Source organism: Bombus impatiens, unplaced genomic scaffold, assembly GCF_000188095.3.
Source record: "Bombus impatiens unplaced genomic scaffold, BIMP_2.2 scf_0135, whole genome shotgun sequence".
Taxonomy (NCBI): domain Eukaryota; kingdom Metazoa; phylum Arthropoda; class Insecta; order Hymenoptera; family Apidae; genus Bombus; species Bombus impatiens.
The window spans coordinates 1,448,063-1,468,765 of NT_176554.1; the positions used below are offsets into that span (position 1 = coordinate 1,448,063).

Consider the following 20,703-nt stretch of genomic DNA (forward strand, 5'->3'; position numbering starts at 1 on the left):
TATTAAAGCGTAGTGACAAATGTACGTTTGATATCAAAAGAGGTAGCATAATAGAAGATAAGGGGAAAAAGAGTAAGAAAGAAGTAATAAAAGTGAAAAATGAAATAACATAATAGAAGAAGATGAAAAGAAGAAAGTGGGAAAGAAGTAATATTGCGAAGGATGGAGTGATATAATTTCAAATTAAATGAAATTGATCTAACAGCTTCAAAGCTTTAATAACACACCCACGATCTCGTCGTACTGATAAACTTAAATTCCACACTAGTCTCTGTAAATCATCGATTTTCGTTAAACATGATTAAAAAGAGGAGGAGAAAGTAATAATTCGCCACTGGAAACGTCGTAATATATAAAATAAAAAGACAACGGATCCTATGTAATAAAATATATCATACGCATATAATATGTATTATATAACTACCATAATCTATAGGAAAAATCAATATATTCCATTTTCTGGCTACCAGCAAGTCCATAAATACTGACGATCGATACCTTCGAGTTCGCTATGTAACTTACATTAAACATACGAGCTACGAAAGGAACACATTGCCCAAAGTTCCCGATAGGTATTAAAACGTTTCCGGAATGGCGTGGGAAGTTTCAAAGCCGCCATTGCATCCTATCCGGAGGACACGTTGTATATGAAAATCAAGTGACTGATGACCGAAACACGCAAGCCGATTTATCGGAAAACGGCGATAAATCAACAGAGATCGCACTCGATTGATCGCGAAACAAAGCTCGCAGGCTTGTTGTTTCCGTTGTTTTTCTAGAAAAAAAGGAGAGTGCGACCGAGGAAAGCTTCGCTCTTTTCTCCACGATCAATTCGAGTCTGTGCGCTTTGAGACAGAAGTTAAGTTGTCGATTTGATTGGTTGCCTCGAAATCAACCTGCGGACGAGGCCGGTAATCGATGAAAGAGGAGGAAAAACCGCCACTCGATTCGGCGTACCGTGATCATTTATTTCGATACGATTCATGATCGCTAAAATGGAACGTGACAGGGGTTTCCAGCAATGTGGCTCGCTTCACGAAAAAGGAGAAGAGGTAGAAAAAGAATGGTTATTGAGGAAAACTGCCACCGCTTATATTCTTGCGTCTGCAATTGCGTATAGGTGGTATTAGATCGGTGCATATGAAATATCGAATATAGATTTTTCTGCAGTTTCAATCCGACAGAACGAATCATCCATTAAATTTTCTCGTACTTTCGTTCGCGTAAAATCGTATTAAAGAAAAAGAGCTTTGTTGTATCATACGAGTATCGACCGTGCTATGATAATACAAATATCGAAACCATATTATCAGCCATCGTAATCAAAGCGTATGTATATTCGTGTTTCTTTATTTAATATCTATCGATATCTTAAAAGAATCTTAAAAGAATCTAAATGTAGCATTTGGGTAAAATTACGTAAATGTTAGAAGAGTGTAATACTAGATTGTTGAGGAAGCTCATAGCGACTTTAATAATTAATGTCAATTCTGTTGTATGTTTCATGCGATTGGAAGAATATTAATCGCAAAACTAACCTGGATATGACATTAAATGCAACGATTTAAAAGAAATTCCTGAATTGATCAATAAAAAGACGTTGCTTTTCAGTAAGGCAAATTATCGATGAAGAGCTAGAAATATGGGGTATTTGAGACAGTTGAAATATCAAACTCCACATATCTCGTATCGGAATTCTTTTAACTCGAAGAAGTTGGATATTTTAAGAGCCTATAAAAATAACTTCGACCAACTAATCGCTAAAATCTACTCGTCTGAAAGTCGTGTTTAATTTCTTGCAAAATATCTAGAAACATTTTGAATCTCATATTGTTTATCTCTTTCAAAAAGCTATTATTATATGCTAATGAAAATCCATGGATGACCCTGTTTAAGATGAAGATACTTTCGTCTTACTTGTAAAGCCACGCAATATTCGCACAGAACATCGTCTTAAAATTCTAAAGGTAAGATAGATATCTCGAGTGATAAAGTTAGACGAGATACCCTGTAGAAAAATATAGAAAAATGTAGAGAGTAAATATAGGAAAACATAAAGGGTGGCTGCTCGTTAAAGCGAACTTCCCCTGGAGCAACGTCATTCCATGCGTATACATGAAAGTATACGTAACTTAGTACAAACAGTACACGCCATGCTCGTTCATTTACAATTACGATAAAATAAAAGAAAAAGGTACACGTAAAGATTACTGTCTTGCAACGTTCGTGCTAGTAGACTGTAATCGATTACGATTACTCGTTAGATTTTGTAATTAATTAATGTATAAAACTGGTAAAACGTATATTTAGAAATATGTTAAGATGCGGTTTCTCCTTCGAGTTTTTAAGGGGAATATCGTGGACAAAAGGAACTTAACAAAAAACAGAAAGAAGATAAAAAGAATCCGCCTACAGTGCTGCCAGTTAAATGTAGTCGGGTTATGTTGCCAAGATATGGAAAAACGCGAAAACAAACATTATGCATTTTTTGTGCTATCGTGAACACCAGAAAGATATAATGCGAATATCTATATACAGTAAATATTTGGTGTAACATTTATTTCAGTGGTAACTAAATATGCGCTATTTCGAACAGAATTTTAACGAGATTTTAATGCTTGTGAACGTAATTTTATATCATTAATAATTTCTCGAACGATAAAATATATCTCTATACACGTTCGTCCTTAATCAATAATAGATACTTTTATAATCGACTGGATTCGACGTTGGTAGTTGAATTTGAAAAATAAAGAACGGAAAAGCATAGAACAAGGTGTATGAAAATTAAGTATAAATTATTGTGCTTGAACCTATCAAAATTTATGTTTGCTTACCTATATGTTTAATAAAAATTCTTGCAACGCAAGAAATGTCAGTTTCTATTATAAAGAAAAATAGAGAGAGCTAATCGATAAAAGAGGAAATGCAGTACGTGATGAAAAACTACTCGGAATAGATTCATAAAATTTTTAATGAATTTATTCCGGTTCATCCTGTATAATTAAATATTATAAAGATAATGAACGTAGCGGGGAATCTATAAAAGATCTAACTGAGGTTTAAAAAGGAGCTTTAAGAAGAATTATAATTAACAATTAAATAGACATAGTAAAAATTGTAGAAGTAAGATTTTGTTTATTTTTAATCCTAATCGCCCCGTTAATAATAAGAAGGGATCACTGCAACGAAGCACTGAACTTTCTAAAATTAATCAGGCTAGCAAAAACTCAGAAGAAAATGCCGGACATTAGCATTACAAAAGTTTACCGATGTAAAGGTTTACAAGAAACGCCCTTAGATACTTTCCAATGCCAGCGACTGATGCGAAACTTTTAAGCTATTTTAAGCTTTTATCGGAAGAAGCTATCCTACGATCCACATTAATGTTTACGAAACGAACTCTTGGAAGACAAACTATCGCAGAATATTATTTCCGGAAATAAATTAGGATTGATCGAGCGTCAATCTCAAATCGAGCTATGGTGTATCGAAAACTGTCGTATCGAACTAACCGGCACCGAGTATATCGCATTTAATAAAGCGGTCTATCGATCAGATTTAGATCTCTTTGGAACTCTCGATACAAAGACAGATATAGAACACGATAGGCATCGGTGGAGTGCAATGACTCGTGAAAATATTCGAACACTTCCAGGAACTTGTTATATATTTATATACGGTATACGTATGATACAAAATATTTTGAGATCTCATTAGACAAGAGTCACGACTATCGTGACTAGATCGATAAAACTCGAAACAGATATATAGAAACTATATATAGAAGTTAGAACATATTTATTAAAGGCACACGTATCGCAAAGATCACCAAAGTATTTGGACAGACGATTATTCGGTATATTAATAAGCCAAAACACGTAGTGAGGCCATATTTAGCACTAATTATACGTTTAAGACTATTATTCGTGTTGTATACTAATTTTTCAATAACAAGGAGATGGCAGAAACTGTGAAATCTCGAATGAGTTGACTGTATTTACATTCTATGCTTCAGGTTGACGTAAAACAACCCCAAAAGGATTCTCTGTTTTCGAGAAATTAATTGAGAAGTTACGATCTTGTTGCAACGATTTGTAAGTGTATATTTGCAACAAATGTCTTCTAACCTCTATATACATTTTTGAATTGAATGACTTCTATATACATTTCATATTTTACTGTTACAAACACGATAGTCGTGTTAAGAAAATTTGAAAAAGTTTCGTATAATATATATAATATGTTCCGTGATAAGTTTCGAATACTTTCGTGAGCCACTGCAGGTTGCGATAGAATAGAACCGAGAAATCTTTACCGGAGAGACTCTACTCCGCTCTTGCTGCGATAATGATGAAAATTCTCCAAGGTGACTCGAGAGAATGATCATTACTTGCTTCTTTACCGTGTCTCTCTGCGCGTGCTTTCGCCTGTTCGAATTAGTGATCCAGATATTTCAGTGGATTTGCGTTTGTTAACGATGAAGTGGGCGCAATGGAACATAATTATTTAGGCTGTGATTTTTTCAATGGCTTCGGGCGCGCGTGACGAGGACCGAGTGCGAGGTCATTTACTAAACAAGATGCGAAAGCAGTAAAGGCAGAGTAAAAAAAAAAAGAAGAAGAAAAAAATATACGACCGACAGGCGGAGGAAGAGTCTAAAACAAACGGAAAATCAATAATGGAGCACAAGCGTCGCGCTAAATGCTTGCAGACCGAGAAGCAAAACCGCGATAATACCGTCAGTGAAAACATCTCGAAAGGAGAAAGGATTAACGTCTTAACTATGAGGTGCATGCCCGGAAAAAGAGAGTAGTACGAACTGAACGAACGAACTAGCTCGTGTCCGTGAACCGGATTTGTTTAATCGCTCGGATGATTCGTATGATTGCCATGGTTTCAACCAAGTTTTACGGAAGCTAAGTGTGATTACATGGTATATTTGGGGGCGAATATCGGGCAGATTCAGATGTATAATGGCGAGAATGAACGATGATTTATGTATTTGAAAGTTCTGAAAATGTAGATAGCATTGATTGTTTTAGAAGCAATCGGAGTATATGAAATATTTAAGACGCCTAATGCAATTTAATAAAAAAGAATATTTATTAGGTTACTCATCTTGTAGCTAACGGAGAGACGACAAAAGCGAACGCAAAATATACGTTTTCGTGGGAGATTATTTTTTAATAAAAGTAAATATGATTTTGAAGTGAACCCTGTTTTTCAAAGTAATATTTATTTTGAAGAATCTTAATGTGAAATTTTGTAGAAATATCGTAAAAGAATCGTAAATTTAAATAATTCGAATTCAGTTTTGGGAAACTGACATTTTTGATTGCACTCAGACATAGATATGTAGCGCTTCTTTTAGTTTAAAAGCGTCAAATCATCATCGTGTCGAAATAACACGAAAATCGATTTAACTTTATCCCCATCATATAATTATATCATTTGTATTATATAATGGATAGGAGGAACGATATAATCACAACAAGGACATGCGTAATTGGCTGCTGACCTCACCTAAGAGCACAATATACAATTCAGATACTAAGCATTATACATTCATGTATGTCAAAGTTATGAAACTCTGACAGAAAGTTATTGTTTTCAAAGTTACTCGAAATTTCCCAATATAACTTGTATCTATTGTATTAGGAAATTCAATTTGAGGCTGCATCATTAGTAACCAGCGAAACTACTATTAAAATTGGTTGAACGTAAAATATTTATGACACTTTAAAACAAATTTCATAATTGATATAGTTTATCTGGAGACTTTCAACCAATATCTGCATGTAAGTTGCATTTATATCCAATACGTATCTATTCGACGCTTTCTTATCTTACACTGATAAGACGTACAGCGTATTCGTGCACTAGGAATATACGGAATTATATGTTAATCTTTTTTTTTCGCGAAACATTAGAATGCGAATTCTGTTTGTATTATATTTAAAGATTAATTACATCTTAGTATATTTAAAAATCACTTACATTTTTACGAACTGGAAGAATATATTTCTTTCGAATATCGAAGAAATTTTGTAATTACAAGAAGCTTTTCTTTTCAAGATAAAACTGCTATTCCGTTGTCGTATTCGTTGCCAACGTTTCTAATGTTTTATACTTCGTTTATATTTACGAAAAGATGTTCGATTCTCCTAATCGATTACAACAAATTAATTGACTTTTATCTAATAACATTTACAATTAACATTTACGTTTTGACCTAATCAATTTTAATTCAAACGATACTTTAGTATCTTCGATAATTCCATGCTGCAGATTACAAATCAGGGGATTTTCAATGGAAATATTCTCGGCATTTTATGCCATAGAGTTTCATTTACACAGAACGGCATCGGCATCCGACATCTGTAAAACAAGTTCGATATCGATCGAGTTAATTATCGGAGAATAACTTGGACATAGTTGGCCAGGTGTATTTCGAGGATCCTGGTGCACGGAAACAACTGTAGTAACGCGTCAAGACACGAACGGAGGGGATGCGATTACAATGCACTTACCAGACAAGTGATAGGCGCGAGCACAGCCCAACTGAGCCACCAATATCTGCGGAGCAAAAGGCTGAACCGCATTTGCATTTCAGCTATGTTACGCAGGAATTTGTTGCACCCGTAACACCAGCCTACCACGCCGACCTCGGCAATGCCGATCAATAGTATTGCCCAAGAAGCGGTGTTCCAGTCCATCAGCGTGAACAGGTAAATACCACCATCGAACACCATCGGTATAGCAAGGAGCCAGCAAGTGACGCATATCCCTAATACCACGTAGCTCTCGTGTTTTCGTAAATCTGGTCGCAGGTCCAATATGGCGGTGTTTATCGCCTGCACGCCTGCGAACTGCGTATCGTAAAAAGCAACGACCGACTGTGTTACTCGAGATTCGATGCTCGCCCGTCGGGGATTCTCGTTACCCTTTCTCCGTTTTTATATTCTTTTCTTCTTTCTCGCCCCTTTTTTCCCCTCGTATATTTTTTTTTCCTTTTTTCTTTCTTGACGCCGTCTGTCTTAATTACCCTTCAGCGTGCAAGCTGCAGAGGCAGCAGAGGGGCAGAGACGCGTGTAGAAAACAAAAAGCCTTTCGCTTTCTTTCCGCGGCTCTCCCTTTCTCTCCGCCAGCTTTCTTTTTGCCTCGCTCGTTTACCTTTCTACGGTTCTCTCATTCGTAGGGAAAAAAAGGTGGAAAGACGAGGACAGGAGGAAAGGTGTGGATTTCAGTGGGACGGCAAACCATAACTCTTTCCATGATATACGAGCCTCGAGGCAGAGAGACGGGAGGTGATGCAAAAGTAACACGGCACGATCGTCTGGCTACTCGCGAGCACATTTTCCCTCACAGCTCTTTTGACGAATACGGCGGCTGGCGTTCCGGTTTTCGCGGCACTTGAATAGCGCCTTCTTAGCTGGCTCGGTAGGACGAAAAATTTTTGCCTTCTCCTTCTCGCGCGCGCAGATCCACACCGTGCAAATAACAAGGCCGTACTTTAAACTTTAAACAACATGGAAATACGATGCTCTTCATTTTCAAAAGTCTTCACGCTTCTCTGCTCGTGCCCTTTCCTTTCCCCCTTTTTTACTTTATCTCCCATTTCTTACTTTCACCTATTCTTTCGCTTCTTCTCGCTAAACCTTCTTTCTCTTTGCTCGGCAACCGCGAATCGACTTGCACAGTGCTCTCCTTAACTTCAAAAGTGCCTACTCCATTTTTTAACGAACTTGTAAAACGCGAGGAGCGCGCACGGTTCGACTCGTTCGATCGATCGTTACTTTTCGCGAATCTACCATCCTGTTGTTTAATGCAAGTACTTACTTGGCTACCGATGCCCAGGATGAACAGCATGACGAAAAACAACACTGCCCAGAGATTGGGCAACGGCATCCGTGCCACGGCTTCTGGGTACGCGATGAAAGCCAGGCCTGCCCCGCTTTTGATCACGTCGTCGATTGGCATGCCCATTTGACGGGCAAGGAATCCCATAATGGAGAAAATCACGAATCCGGCGAAGATCGACGTTGCGAGATTCGTAAACGTCACGATAATTGCGTCTCTGAGAGAAGTAAAGGAGAAAAATATATTTAAGACAGGTAGCAGGATGTTTGCCTTCTCGTTAGTTCGGATACGGCAGGTTCTATCACATTTTTATATTTTCATGCATTCTGACAATTTGTCGTACCCTCCATGATTATTGCGAGACCAAGATCATTTATTATTTGTATCTACAAGTCGTTTCCGCAGGACGTTTGAATCGTGTATGAATATTTCGCAAACGACGGACCATAAAAGCTCGTATCAAACGCATCAGTGTGGCCGAAAATGGGTGGATGGTGTCGTGTTTTACCTTCGTATCGTCACGAGAAAACGACGTTCTGATTCAGCGAGCGACGCCATATAAGGCTTTTCGGAAGTATAAAACGTATCACGCGATAAGGGCGAGACGCGGCAGTTAAATGACAGAACAGAGGAAGAACAATTAATAATCACAGGTAAAAGTTGGCCAGCTGGTGCGGCAAGTTATATTCCGGTGCTGCGCTACTTGCTCATTCGACTTGCGTCGCACTGATATAATTTATATACGCGATGCAACGTGCAACGAATTGTATCTGCCGTTGGAAGAGAAGTTCAGCGTCGGATAATCATGCTAATTACGACTTTCTGCAATATTTCGAGCACGTGAACGCTCCGACTCGGCGAGTATCGTTTTGTTTCGGAGGTACCGTGGCTTGGATGATACATCTTACGATCAGTATCGTACGAAATGAAGCAGACGTTCTCAACGTCCAAATATCGTGGCCACGCGCATTCGCTGGTTCACTGTTTGAAATACACCCTGCGCTTGATAAGTCTAGCTTTAATCCTCTCACTGTCGATTTAAACTGTCGGCAGTGCGCCGCGATAACTACGTCGAAGAATTAAAAAGGTGTTGTTTCATATGGATTTTGGATATAATCATTTATTGATTAATATCTATTGGCTAATATGTACTCCCCATATGCTAAATTTTAATAAGTGAAATAGTATATGTGTACGTAACGATTCGTATATCGTGGTGAAAATAAATATCTCGACGAATTTTAAATCGTAACGATTTATAGTTTTTGATGTACTCATAGGACACACAGATCCCACAGCGTAAAAGGTTAATCATTTTACGGCGAATCACGTCATTAGAAGATCGCTACAGTCGATTCCGACGACAGGATTCAGACATTTGAACGCTTTTTCATTCGAAGCACGAGTGCAAGATCGTTGGTGGACGTATCCAAAGATTCACGCGAATATAAAATGCATTATCGTTATTGCTGACTTTTAAGCGAATGAATCATATTAATTGAGCGGAAGATTTTAATTGGATATTCGTGTAACTTTATTGGATTGCCGAGATCGTAATGGTGATTTGATAAGAACACGAATAGATCGCGATGATCTACATTTGCTTATTCATAAATTTATTTCCTGATGCATGAGTGTACGCTTTCGACCAATTTCAGAGCACGCAAAATTCGTAGTAGCGTTATAAAGAAGGCATTGCGTGGTCGAATATCGACTGCGTACGCTTACCTGTGGCAATTGTTATTGAAATTACTGTAGCTCGAAAGAGTGATCAAAGATCCACAACCGATACCAAGGGAATAGAAAACTTGGGATGCAGCATCTGCCCATACGCTAGTTGATTCCAGTGTTGACCATTTTAGCGTAATAAACCAAAGAGAACCGTCACCAGCACCGTCCAGTGTAACACCTGCACGTGTACAATAAACCAATAAAAATTGACAAATTCTTTAAAATAACTGATATCGCTAAAAAAAAAAACATACTTTTTATGCAATCCAGCGACGCATGAAATTCTTAAATTTAGATTTTTAATTCATATTTGAAGTTTAATGTCGCATAAAGAGATATCTCGTTTAATAGCATTTTAATATCATTTTAATGTTCATAAATTATCAATTATCTTGTCGAAGAATTTTAATTATGAAACTTGATATACGCGAAAACCTCGCGCGGGTCATGATGCCATTTTATCATCTCTGACCGTTAACAATTAATTTATTTTTTAATTTGTTGACAATTCATCGATTGTAATATTCTCTTCCGATTCGTTGATAGTTATTTATTGCGTTCTTCATGAACGTGTCCGATGATTGAAAAATAATTGTTTTGCAGCAATTCTGAATTAATAATACATTGCAAAGTATTCATTTATTCTGACGTATAATTAAAATTTTACATCATCTGAAAAATCTTGACGATCAACGAACACCCTGTATATACGCAGTGCCGTAACATTCTTTTATACGAAGGAGAAACAGTTCTAGGATAAAAATGTACATCGTATAATTTTTCAAAAACAAATTTTTCGGCTTTTATGTAATAGTTGACGATAGTACGTAAGAGTCTATGTAATAGCAAACATATTAACTTGAGCAATGAGTTCTTTCGCTTTTCATTGATATAAGCATTTCGGAGAATGTTATCGGTATATTGCGAATTTTCATGCATCTATAATAGTTTCAAAGGTGCAAAAATCTACAGATTGCAAATAGTATATAGAAATATATGAAATATTCAAATTGAAGTACTCTTTATAATTTTTAGCGGATGAAACTTAGTTCTGTTCGCGGAAATATGAAATTGCATAAAAACCTCCGGTCGAGTTCTAAAATTTATTCAAAGAATGTAAAGATACATATGTTTGAATTTATGTAAAACAAATTACACCTTGCTTAGGTAGATTTTACGTGGAAATAAACACACTTGACGCTCTCTTTTAAGAAAACGTGAATGAGCTTGTTTCTCAACGTAATACATAATTCCTTAATCGCATCAACGAAGAAATTTCTATTGCACGAAAAGCGTTTTTCTTGTGTTCTTCTTACCTCGTATCAGCAGCGCCGTAAGCATGACGTAAGGGAAAAGTGCGGTAAAGTAGACGACCTTCCCAATGGACTGGACACCGCGCATCAGGCATAGGAAGCAGACTATCCAAGCGAGGGTGAGACATCCTAACAATTCCCATCTTATGCCTCCAAAATGTTCCCACGTGGCACCTCGTAGACCCAATACACGGTCGCTAGATTCGACCAACGATAATATCCGACCACGATTAAATATTTCAGCTTTCCCCGTGATTTTCTTATTTATAAATGAATAACAAACTACGTGATAGATAAATAAAGATAGAAGGCAAATGGCGAAATGGAACATGTCATAGCTAACTAAAAAATGCTATGAGAGAATACTTTGGTAAAAGGATAGTCGGAAAATTTTACGTGGGCAGCGTTATTGTGTTTGCAGGCGAAATGGGAAAAAGTTGTAGAAAGAAAAGGTGATTATGTTTTTCTTCGTGGCACTCTCTAGTACCACTGACCTAATTCTCCGTATAAAAAACCGGTCTACTTGCCTCGTGTGACCTAATATATTTAGAATATCGATTTTGGAACTAATACTCGCTCGAGCTCATTTCATTAGAAGAAAAGTACTCACCGAGTATTATAAAAACCGCTGTATTTAGATATAGTATTCTGCATATCGCACGCGTTCTGTTCGTATCTTTCGTGATCTTTCGTAAATGCACAAAAAAAGAAAAAGAAAAGAAAATGATTTATAACATACACCGGTTCGTGACATACTTGAAATATTCCTCCGAAGAAAGGATGCGAGTATAAAGGTGTTGGAGAAGTTCCAATCTGTTCGTATCGAAACAATGAGTGACGTTGCCATCCTCGAAACCAAAATTCTTGCAGATAAGCCTGGCCGATACGCAAGTCCTGTTGTAAAATATCGTTTCCGGATCATTCGTTTGACATTGGATCCCTTGCAGGCCACTATAACAATCTGTACAAGTCGACATTATGGCTTTATCCCCGCATATCCAATATCGTTGCCCTGGTTACGCGATAATTAGGAAACAACATCAAAGGCTTTCAAAGGCTTCCAAAGGCTATCGCTGATTGAAACGAAATAGCTGTCGTTTACAGAATACGATGCGTCGTAGAGCTGACAGCGTATGGTTCGATATTACATGCGATAGCTGGTCATATACACGTATACCTATGTTGCCTATGTACGTATGTATATCCGCACTGGTACTTTGTTACGATCGTCGAGAGACCGCCACTAATTACACGAGCGCTTTGTTGTTCTCCCCGCATTTATTTCAGAGAGATACTTCGTTCTACGAGGGATTTCCGGTTTCAAGCGTTCCCTTATGGCGTGGCTACGAGGGCACGCGCGCGCTTGTTTTAGTGACACGCGTAAGGCGGCGGCACCAATAAGCAGCTGAAGAGACTGCTTTGTTTGTTGAACCTGAGAAAAATCGCACGAACGAGCGTCCTTAACCCCTTAATGCGTAAAACGTGGGCACAGCTATAACCGTCCAAAGTGCACGAGTTTATGTGAGACACAGGCACAACCATTTTTAACACATCTTTCGTAGCTATCTACTAATAGACAATCGCGTTTTTATAAAAACACTTGTTTTCTCGCACGTTCTAGATCGTTCTTTGTACCTTATCGAATGAGAAACGTAGGACGTAGCATTAGAATTACAATATATATTATTAATAATGTAATATAAAATAATATATATGTATATATTCATATCTGGTACGCATATAACTTGCAAGATAAGCTGAAAATTAGTTAAAATCTAAAATGAGATGGAATAAATTTCTCGTATAATATAACATAAATATAAAAGTTGTTACGATCCGTACAGCGAGTAAACTTAACGAAGTTATGGCGATTAAGACCCAGGATCTCTAATTTTTAGCTTTTTATACATATATTATGCATACGAATATCCTAAAGCCTACCAGAAATTGATAGCGAAGCGAGCTAGTACGTTATGTGTGTGAGGCATGCATTTGCGTGGTGTGAGTCAACCTTTTCCACGAAGTGCATTAACCTAAATACACACGTTTTGTCTCGTACGTAACAAACAATTAGATAAGGTTTTTATTATGAGATAAGCAAGCAATCCTTAGGCGGACAAAAAATTAGAAAAAAATATAAAAAAGAGAAATTACAATTTCCAAATCTCAGTCCAAACCTCCTAATCGGTCAAAAATGCACGATTTCTCTTTTTAGTGCACTCGTTCCTTCGCTGTGTAATAATATATATATATATATTCATATCTGTTAAGTTTTGTTCCCGTAATTCATTTGATCAATCATAAAGGATACACGCTACTGTGTTAAAAATGACTAGTGCAATCTACATGAGGATATCCACAAGAAATCCACATCAAACGCGTATAGATTTAACGAAGTAACCTAGGAATAGCAGAGATAAAAGCAAACGATCGTCTCCATGAAATTGGAAAAATGTCGGATCACCGCTTGTAACAAAATAAATTCTTTATAACAATATTGGTCGTATGAATTGGCAGTCAGCGGTCGGCGGTCGGCGGTCAGTGGTTACAATGATCGCTCTGTCGATGAAAGTTGTAATAAAGTAGAAGTAAAGTTGCTAAACCGAACTTCCGTTACAAGATTTTTGTCGCCGTTTTTTGGCGACAACACAGGATGTAATTTCACAGGATGAACAATCACAGTGGATATTTACGGTATTGTTTTGAACGATTTCTCTAAAAACAGGCGAGCAACTATTACAGCACGAAATAAATTGCAATTTTGAAAATGAGGTCATACCTCGAACGAGAATATTATTTCGGTCTCTTTTGCTAATTTTATGTTCTGATTTCGATATCGTAGATCGCACGTAACCCGAAATATCTTGCACAAAATAACTTGTTTTTGTAACAAGATATATTTTGAATAAAACATCCAACTCTCGCAAAAAGGGGCATACACGTACGATTTGAATCGACGTTGAGGAAAAGTTGGTGAATGCGATATAAATAAATTCTTTCAACGAATGAAATCATTTAGTTGTAAAAATAAATTGCTTTACTATATTCTACGAACAAGAGCAATAACATTAAAAGAACTGCTAAATCGATAAAGAAAGGACTCTTATTATATCTTCATTGCAGCGTACAATACGAATTGTAAATACAATACAATACGAAATACGAATGGAGAACAATGTTGTAGGTTTGTGCATTTTACCGTTATTTCGTAGATATGTAGATTAGAATAGATATTAGGACAGATTAGAGTAAAGAGATTGTAGATTAAATGAGAAAAGAATTACGATCGACAAATTACGTGGTAGTTCCACCTATGGCGATAAGATATACGAGAAACATTCACCGATACCAATACCTTTTTAAAGCTCTAACCCCGCACAAACGATTAGGTGCGACTTTAAATAACCTGCGAAGAGGACATTGAAACTGAGAAAAAAAAAGGCATTTCGTTGCATCCAAGTTAATTAAAGTTTGTTTCTAGAAAAACCGAAAAATATTCGCACGTACCATTCCATATCTATAGATCAAGCTATATTTTGCTGAACAAAAAATTTTCAATATGAAAATTGTTGTTATTTACATATTGGTAACACAAAAGGCATACGTAGTACGCGTATATACTCATAAATTGCCAGCTATACAATGTATGGAAAAACATAAAGCAGCATGTAACGATACGAAGGAAGAGGAGAATATTTTTCTCATGTTATGCGCTTCCGTTCTGCAGAGTAGAGAAATTGAATTTCGAAGAAACGAGCCGTTCGTCATTCGATCGTTTAAAACGGTTCTACGACCTCTTCGGGCTTTATGGGAACGATAAAATACGCGTGTGGCACGGTTACGCTACGTTACGCTAAATAACAAGTTGAACCCATCGTTCGTAGGCGAGGTGCGTTCTCTAAAATTTACAAGGGGCGCGGCAGTACGTCCGTTATTTTATCAGTGTGCTTACCGTTCGTGTTGAAATCGTTGTCGCAGTAGGCCCAACCGAGCTTCGGCACGAACGAGACGAACGTGTAGAAAAGTGTCCAGGCAACGATCACCATGTAGTAGACCATTACAAGCAAAATGACGACGAGGGTGCAATAACCGAGACCCTCGAGTGCCGGCGCCATACGTGTGAACGCTTCGTTAGGGCCAAGTCCTGAATATTGTCCAATCGCGAGTTCCAAAAAAAATATCGGCAATCCCATGGTTATCAGCATTAAAACGAATGGAATTAAAAAAGCACCTGTAAACAGAGCAACGACTGGAAATACGCTATAACGTATTTATAAAGAGTTTAACGAGGACGGCGACAACTACGATACCACGTAGGTTCACGCAAGTATTCGAACACAAGTATCGATCAATGAAATTTTGTCAGCACCGTTATGAGACTTGTAACGCTTGTATCTGTAGGTAGAATCTGAAAATATGTATGGAAATTACAAGATGCTTGCTGCAAGTACATATTTCGCAGAGATCACAGAAGTATTTAAACAGTCGATTATCCATACTATACCGTCATCCATGCACACTACATACGGTATGGATATAAAAGCTTTCCATGGTAAATGTTCAAATACTTTCGTGAATCGATGTATACGTATATACATCTCTGTTCGGTCGAATAAATACCGAAGACTGTATCTAATCTTCTCGTTCTAACGTATAATAAACGGCAAATCGTCGATAAAAAGTTGGTTGGTAAACGAAAAAATTAAACAACCGCGATATTAAAAAATAAGTAAAAAACGATGTCTTCGATTAAAAAGGCTATTCTTGATGTCGATTAATGTCCCGTTCGTGTTCGTTTACGTCGGAACAACCAGATAAATATACTCAAGGAATACGAGCCGATTTATCATTCGCTTCGAATGGATACTAATTAAAAGTTATCGAGCCCCTGAGTCTGATTAACGCGACGAAACACGGCGTTACAGTAGAAAGGTTAAAAACGGTCAGCCACTATTCTCTCTTTGGTCGTCTTTCATTAGGAGCCGCTGCGCCGACCGGGGAACAATGAAGAGCTGGGGCCACGTAAACAGAAAAGAACAAAACGACGAGAGTGGAAGTAAAATAGAATAATTAAAAGCCAAGTGTTCAGAATACGCGGGCAGCATCTCTCTCTCTTTTCCTACCTTTTGGAATTTCGCAAATAAACCCGGTGAAAGAGAGGAGCGGCTGTATCAACAGGCACAACCGCACACGCAGCCAGGAAAGATTTATTAAATTTCCCGAACGCTCGGTCACGAGCTGCCAAACTACGCTTAATTATTCGAATTAGTCGCTTCGTCACGTCGACCACGCACGTACACTCCGTGTCACGCGTCTGCTCATCCGCCTATTTCTCTTTCTCTGCTTCCTCTCTTTTCCCTTTTTCTCCCTTCCGGTTTTTTCCTTTTTCTACGAAAACGGCCGACGCACGAAAATAAATCATTCCGCGTAATCCAGTAGTTCGTTTGCTAGCCCGTGACCGTCTGTTTAGCGAATACGACTAGACGTTTTTCTCGTATGGGAAAGTCGTGCGCACACGCTACCCGTATCCACATGCAGCATACATACCGTACGTTCACCACGACGCCAGGATACGCACAGCTACCAACATATGTATATATACGTACCACCGCCATTACGATATACAAGGTAAGGGAAACGCCAAACATTGCCAATGCCAACGGCATACCCGATGCAGGATAGAACAAACTCGATGGGATTGGCCCAGCTACCCCGTTCAGGATCCTGCGTTAGCTCCACCAAGGCACCGCCAACTCCCAGTGAAACCCTCTTCGTCTGCCAATAACACGGGTTACGTTATATTTGCATCATATAAATCATCGCCGCGAAACGCACGACAACCGGCAACCGAATGGGGAAAAAAGGGGCCAACAACCGGAACAACCTACCGTAGCGGTTGTATGGACAGGTAGGTTATGAAACAAATGCGAGTTAACAACGATAGAACCTCGATTATCCGAATATTCCGTCGTTCGAACACGTTTCCCGTGTAAACAGTTCGATCTAAGGCGGACCCGTGCACCGCACGATCTATCGTACGAATCAGTAGAAATTTAGTCAAGCACTCTGTCCGGTCACAGCATGGTGTTAACACGCATAAGGACAAAACACGAAATAATTCTTTCTTACGATACTAGCGCTATGTGTGAGAAGTTCGAAATATCCAGAACTGTTAGGCTCAATGCCGAGAAGCTAGATCGAGAAGCTAGATTTAGGATACACTAGGATACTTGCTGAAATTAAACCGAATAATGAATTAACTATTGGCTATAGGCCTGCTAAAAAATTACTGAACGATGGCCTAACTGAGATTCACGATGTTTGACCGTACCGTAAGGTCGCCTAACAAAGACAACGCGTAGAGTGGGTACGTGCAAACTTCTTCGTCGAAAGGTGTTCTGGGAAACCATAGCACCCCTGCCTGTCATTCTTCGATATCGAACAGCGGAATCAAGTGCCTCGATAGTCAAGTCTAAGGACCAGTGTGTAGAACATAGAGTTGGACGAAACATAGGAGAATGCGGAAGACAACAATACACTCGGGCGAAAGGTAACGCGGGAAGTGGGAAGGTAAGAGCTGCCACTGGAGGACCGTCCAAGGTATTTACGTAACGAGATTAAGGGAACGCTCGAATCGGCTGAATTTATCTGCAAAGTCTAACGGCACGAGCATCGGTGGTTTAATCTACTCGCACCGTAAGCCACCGACAGATAAGATCCAACGAAACGCTGTTCTTTTCCGCGCATGGTTGATCCCATTGTTTCGTCGGCGCATCGAGACGCACGCGAACTCGATTATTCCCCTCCCCGAACCAGACTACGCCGCCGCGAGGAGATCGTCGGTGTAATATTTTTGGAACGAAACTCTATGTACTTAACGGGTACCGTAGCTTTCATCGAAGATACCGTTTCCGCGTATAATCTTCGTGTACGTTAATAACGATTGTAAGAATCACGGTTCTGCTCTTTCGACAACTCCATCTTACATGCGTTGCTAAGATCAGAAATATTAGGACACTTATTCGTTATACTTATCGAAAAATTCGAACAAATTTTACATCGTGAAACGCGTGTAACGCGAACGAAATAACAGATTTGTAAAACAAAGTAACTAGGAAATAAAAACGGTGGGAATCATCCGGTTTGTACTACTTTCTTGTACTAAATATCGGCAAGCGTCTGAATACTCGTAGCGTATCTGCAATAATTCACTTTCTTAAGTTGAACAGGATTGATTCTTCTCGAAAATCTTCCTGTGACAAAACACATATTTACGTGTATACGTCGTTTTCATTGCGTATGTATGTCACGGATACCGAGCATCCCAAACAACGATCATCCTCGTCCATGAGGCTTTATTTGGATCAAACCGTTTCTCCTCCGCTGCACTTTAATAAAATTTTGAGACACGTTCGCGTTGCGTTCACTTTTTTCACAAGCTTGAGAACGATCGGTAGCCTAAGCGCGCACTATGCTCACCTTGGATGTCCATTGTTTAGCTTCCGTCATGGTGATAGCACGAAAATATCAGTAAAATATTTACGGTCGAAACGGTATTACGAATGTCCCGTCAACTTCGACACCAACTTCGATTCGCAATCGCGATCGCGATCGTCTGCGCAGTTGCGCGCTACTAGAGAACTATATAACCTCAGATATCAAGATAATCGACAAAAGCTATTATCGAGAGGTTGGTTCTGAATACGCTTCATAGTACCGTAGCCGCAAATAAAACGTCTCGGGTCTCGTGAGACGACATCGGCGAGCGGCCAACGTCGTATTCGTTGTGCGACGCGACGATGAAATACGCTTTGCCTTTGCTGTTTCGATTTCGCTCGAGATTCGCATACGATAGAAACGATAACGCGAGACTTACGGCTATGAGTTTAAACGACAGGTGTTTAAGGGTATATTTGACATCGATCGTTCCCCCCTTTTCGTGGATTCCCGTTTTAACATCGATACGTCAAATAGTTCGGATGCTATTCAACTATATACGAACAATCGTCGACATGCGCGTTCAGCATTGTACGATAAAAGCCTGACAGAAATATTTGGACAGCTCTGTTCATAGCAATACGATCGATCTATCGCTGATAAAACGGCGTGGTGCCGCTAGTACGTACGAAGTTGATCGCAGTCTTTTCGTTTTCGTCTGATTTACACGTGGTATTTACGAAACTGATCCGTTAATCCGTTGCTTTAAAGCGATACGTTCGAAGCTGCGACGTCATTGCGCTTTCGCGAGTGCAACGGAAACACAAAGGAAAATGGGGAATTCGACGAAATTGTAAAAGTCGGTCATAAACGTATAAAAGTGTGCAAGAACGTCTCATAATTAGACCGCATATTTACGCGAATTAATATTTCGATAAACGTTATTAGATAAAGGTCGACGAGTTCTTTTGTGCTTAATCTCAAATTCTTTGTCAATTGTAAAGATATAAATATCGCGACGCAATAATTTGAAAAGCACAACGCGATACAATTCTGAGGATAACGTTTGGTATTTACGCGCATCATATTCTTCCGGTATTATTGCGATAAAGTGCTTAAACAACGATCGATAATCGGGATCATCCTGATCATCATTACGCGAGACGATAATTATAAACGAATAAACAAATGCTATAATTTAAGGCTAATGAAATTAATTAACTCGCGAATATAATTGAGGCTTTCTTTATTTAATACACGTGCTTCTCCATTAAATCGATCGCTACAATAAGAGCCAGCCGATGTATTTTTCGATAAAATAACCGCTCTCGTTATTTGGTCGCATCAAACAATGACAAATATTTAATCTATTAAACGAATTTGTACGATAAAATGTTACCGGTGGAAAGAATTAATGTTTTGTTGATGAGCATACGTAACGTTAACAATTCAATCGACTGTTTACTTAGGATGTTCAATTTTGTAGGAAGTGAAATAATACAAAATACATACTACGTAAACCTCGTGAAACATTTTATATCGGAACAGTGTCAAAGTTGTTTCAATATTCCAATACATTTAGTATAGATGATATCGTTTATCTCCTTTCACCTATGTATATCGAACAGAGATCCGTCAATATTTGCGTATAATATTTAAAGACCTTATCTTTGAAAAGTTAATCGCGATTGTAATTTGAAAGATTTAGAGACAGGTACATACGTTAAACTGGAAGAAAACGATTATCTCGTAAACTTATGTGTTACGAGAGAAAGACGATGAATTATGCAGTGCTTGGCCAAAAATGTAAATTGACTAAAGAAAAATAAAAGGAAAAATTCAATTTAATTTAAGGATAAATAGCAATAATAACGCACGTTGAAGTGGTCACCGCTTCTAAGAAAATTCTACGTCTGATCTTTTTTAGTTTTTCTCGAGCACCGAAGCCATCGACAGCGCGTAGACAAAAGACTTCTGACGAAGACAGACCGTAAACGGTAGACAGGCGACGTTGGCTTCGGGGGTTTTTCAGTTATCGGGTAACACAGCTAGCGTGCGGATCTGGACCAGCTCAAATTGTACTCTTATAATTACACTTCTATCTAAATATATTTTCTGCCTTACAATTTATCCACGAGTTTTCTCCGTTTACGCAACGAATAACCTCAACAACGCAGAATTACTAATCGTCCCAGTCTCTTCCTCTTTCCTAAATACTTCACGAAAAAACTACTCATCTTCCCAATAACCGTACGTAACGCGGACAATCCGTTGATTAACTGGAACGCGGTAGCTCAATCTCGCGTGGCTGTGATTTTAAAAGCACAATAATAGTTGCGGCTGATTTCCCAGACGATTT

General features: G+C 38.5%; 1 protein-coding gene across 5 annotated transcripts in view; it reads right to left on the reverse strand.

Annotated features, from left to right (window-relative positions):
- The window catches only part of LOC100749905 (sodium- and chloride-dependent glycine transporter 2-like), a 32,513-nt gene that overhangs the window by 9,173 nt on the left and 2,637 nt on the right, over positions 1-20,703 (reverse strand). For 2 of the 5 annotated variants that reach the window (XR_004461084.1, XM_033319074.1), the window contains exons 1-8: positions 18,387-18,416; positions 16,514-16,682; positions 14,860-15,138; positions 11,664-11,868; positions 10,911-11,104; positions 9,592-9,772; positions 7,843-8,080; positions 6,534-6,872 (exon numbers count right to left, since the gene is read on the reverse strand). Coding sequence is in view for 2 of the 5 variants with exons in the window: in XM_033319074.1 (XP_033174965.1) it covers positions 6,534-6,872; positions 7,843-8,080; positions 9,592-9,772; positions 10,911-11,104; positions 11,664-11,868; positions 14,860-15,138; positions 16,514-16,682; positions 18,387-18,416 (1,635 nt within the window). In the remaining 3 variants the exon portion in view is untranslated. Of the gene's footprint in view, positions 1-6,035; positions 6,382-6,533; positions 6,873-7,842; positions 8,081-9,591; positions 9,773-10,910; positions 11,105-11,663; positions 11,869-14,859; positions 15,139-16,513; positions 16,683-18,386; positions 18,840-20,703 lie in introns of those variants that run through there. The other 3 variants (XM_033319075.1, XR_004461085.1, XR_004461086.1) reach the window with 3 other exon arrangements.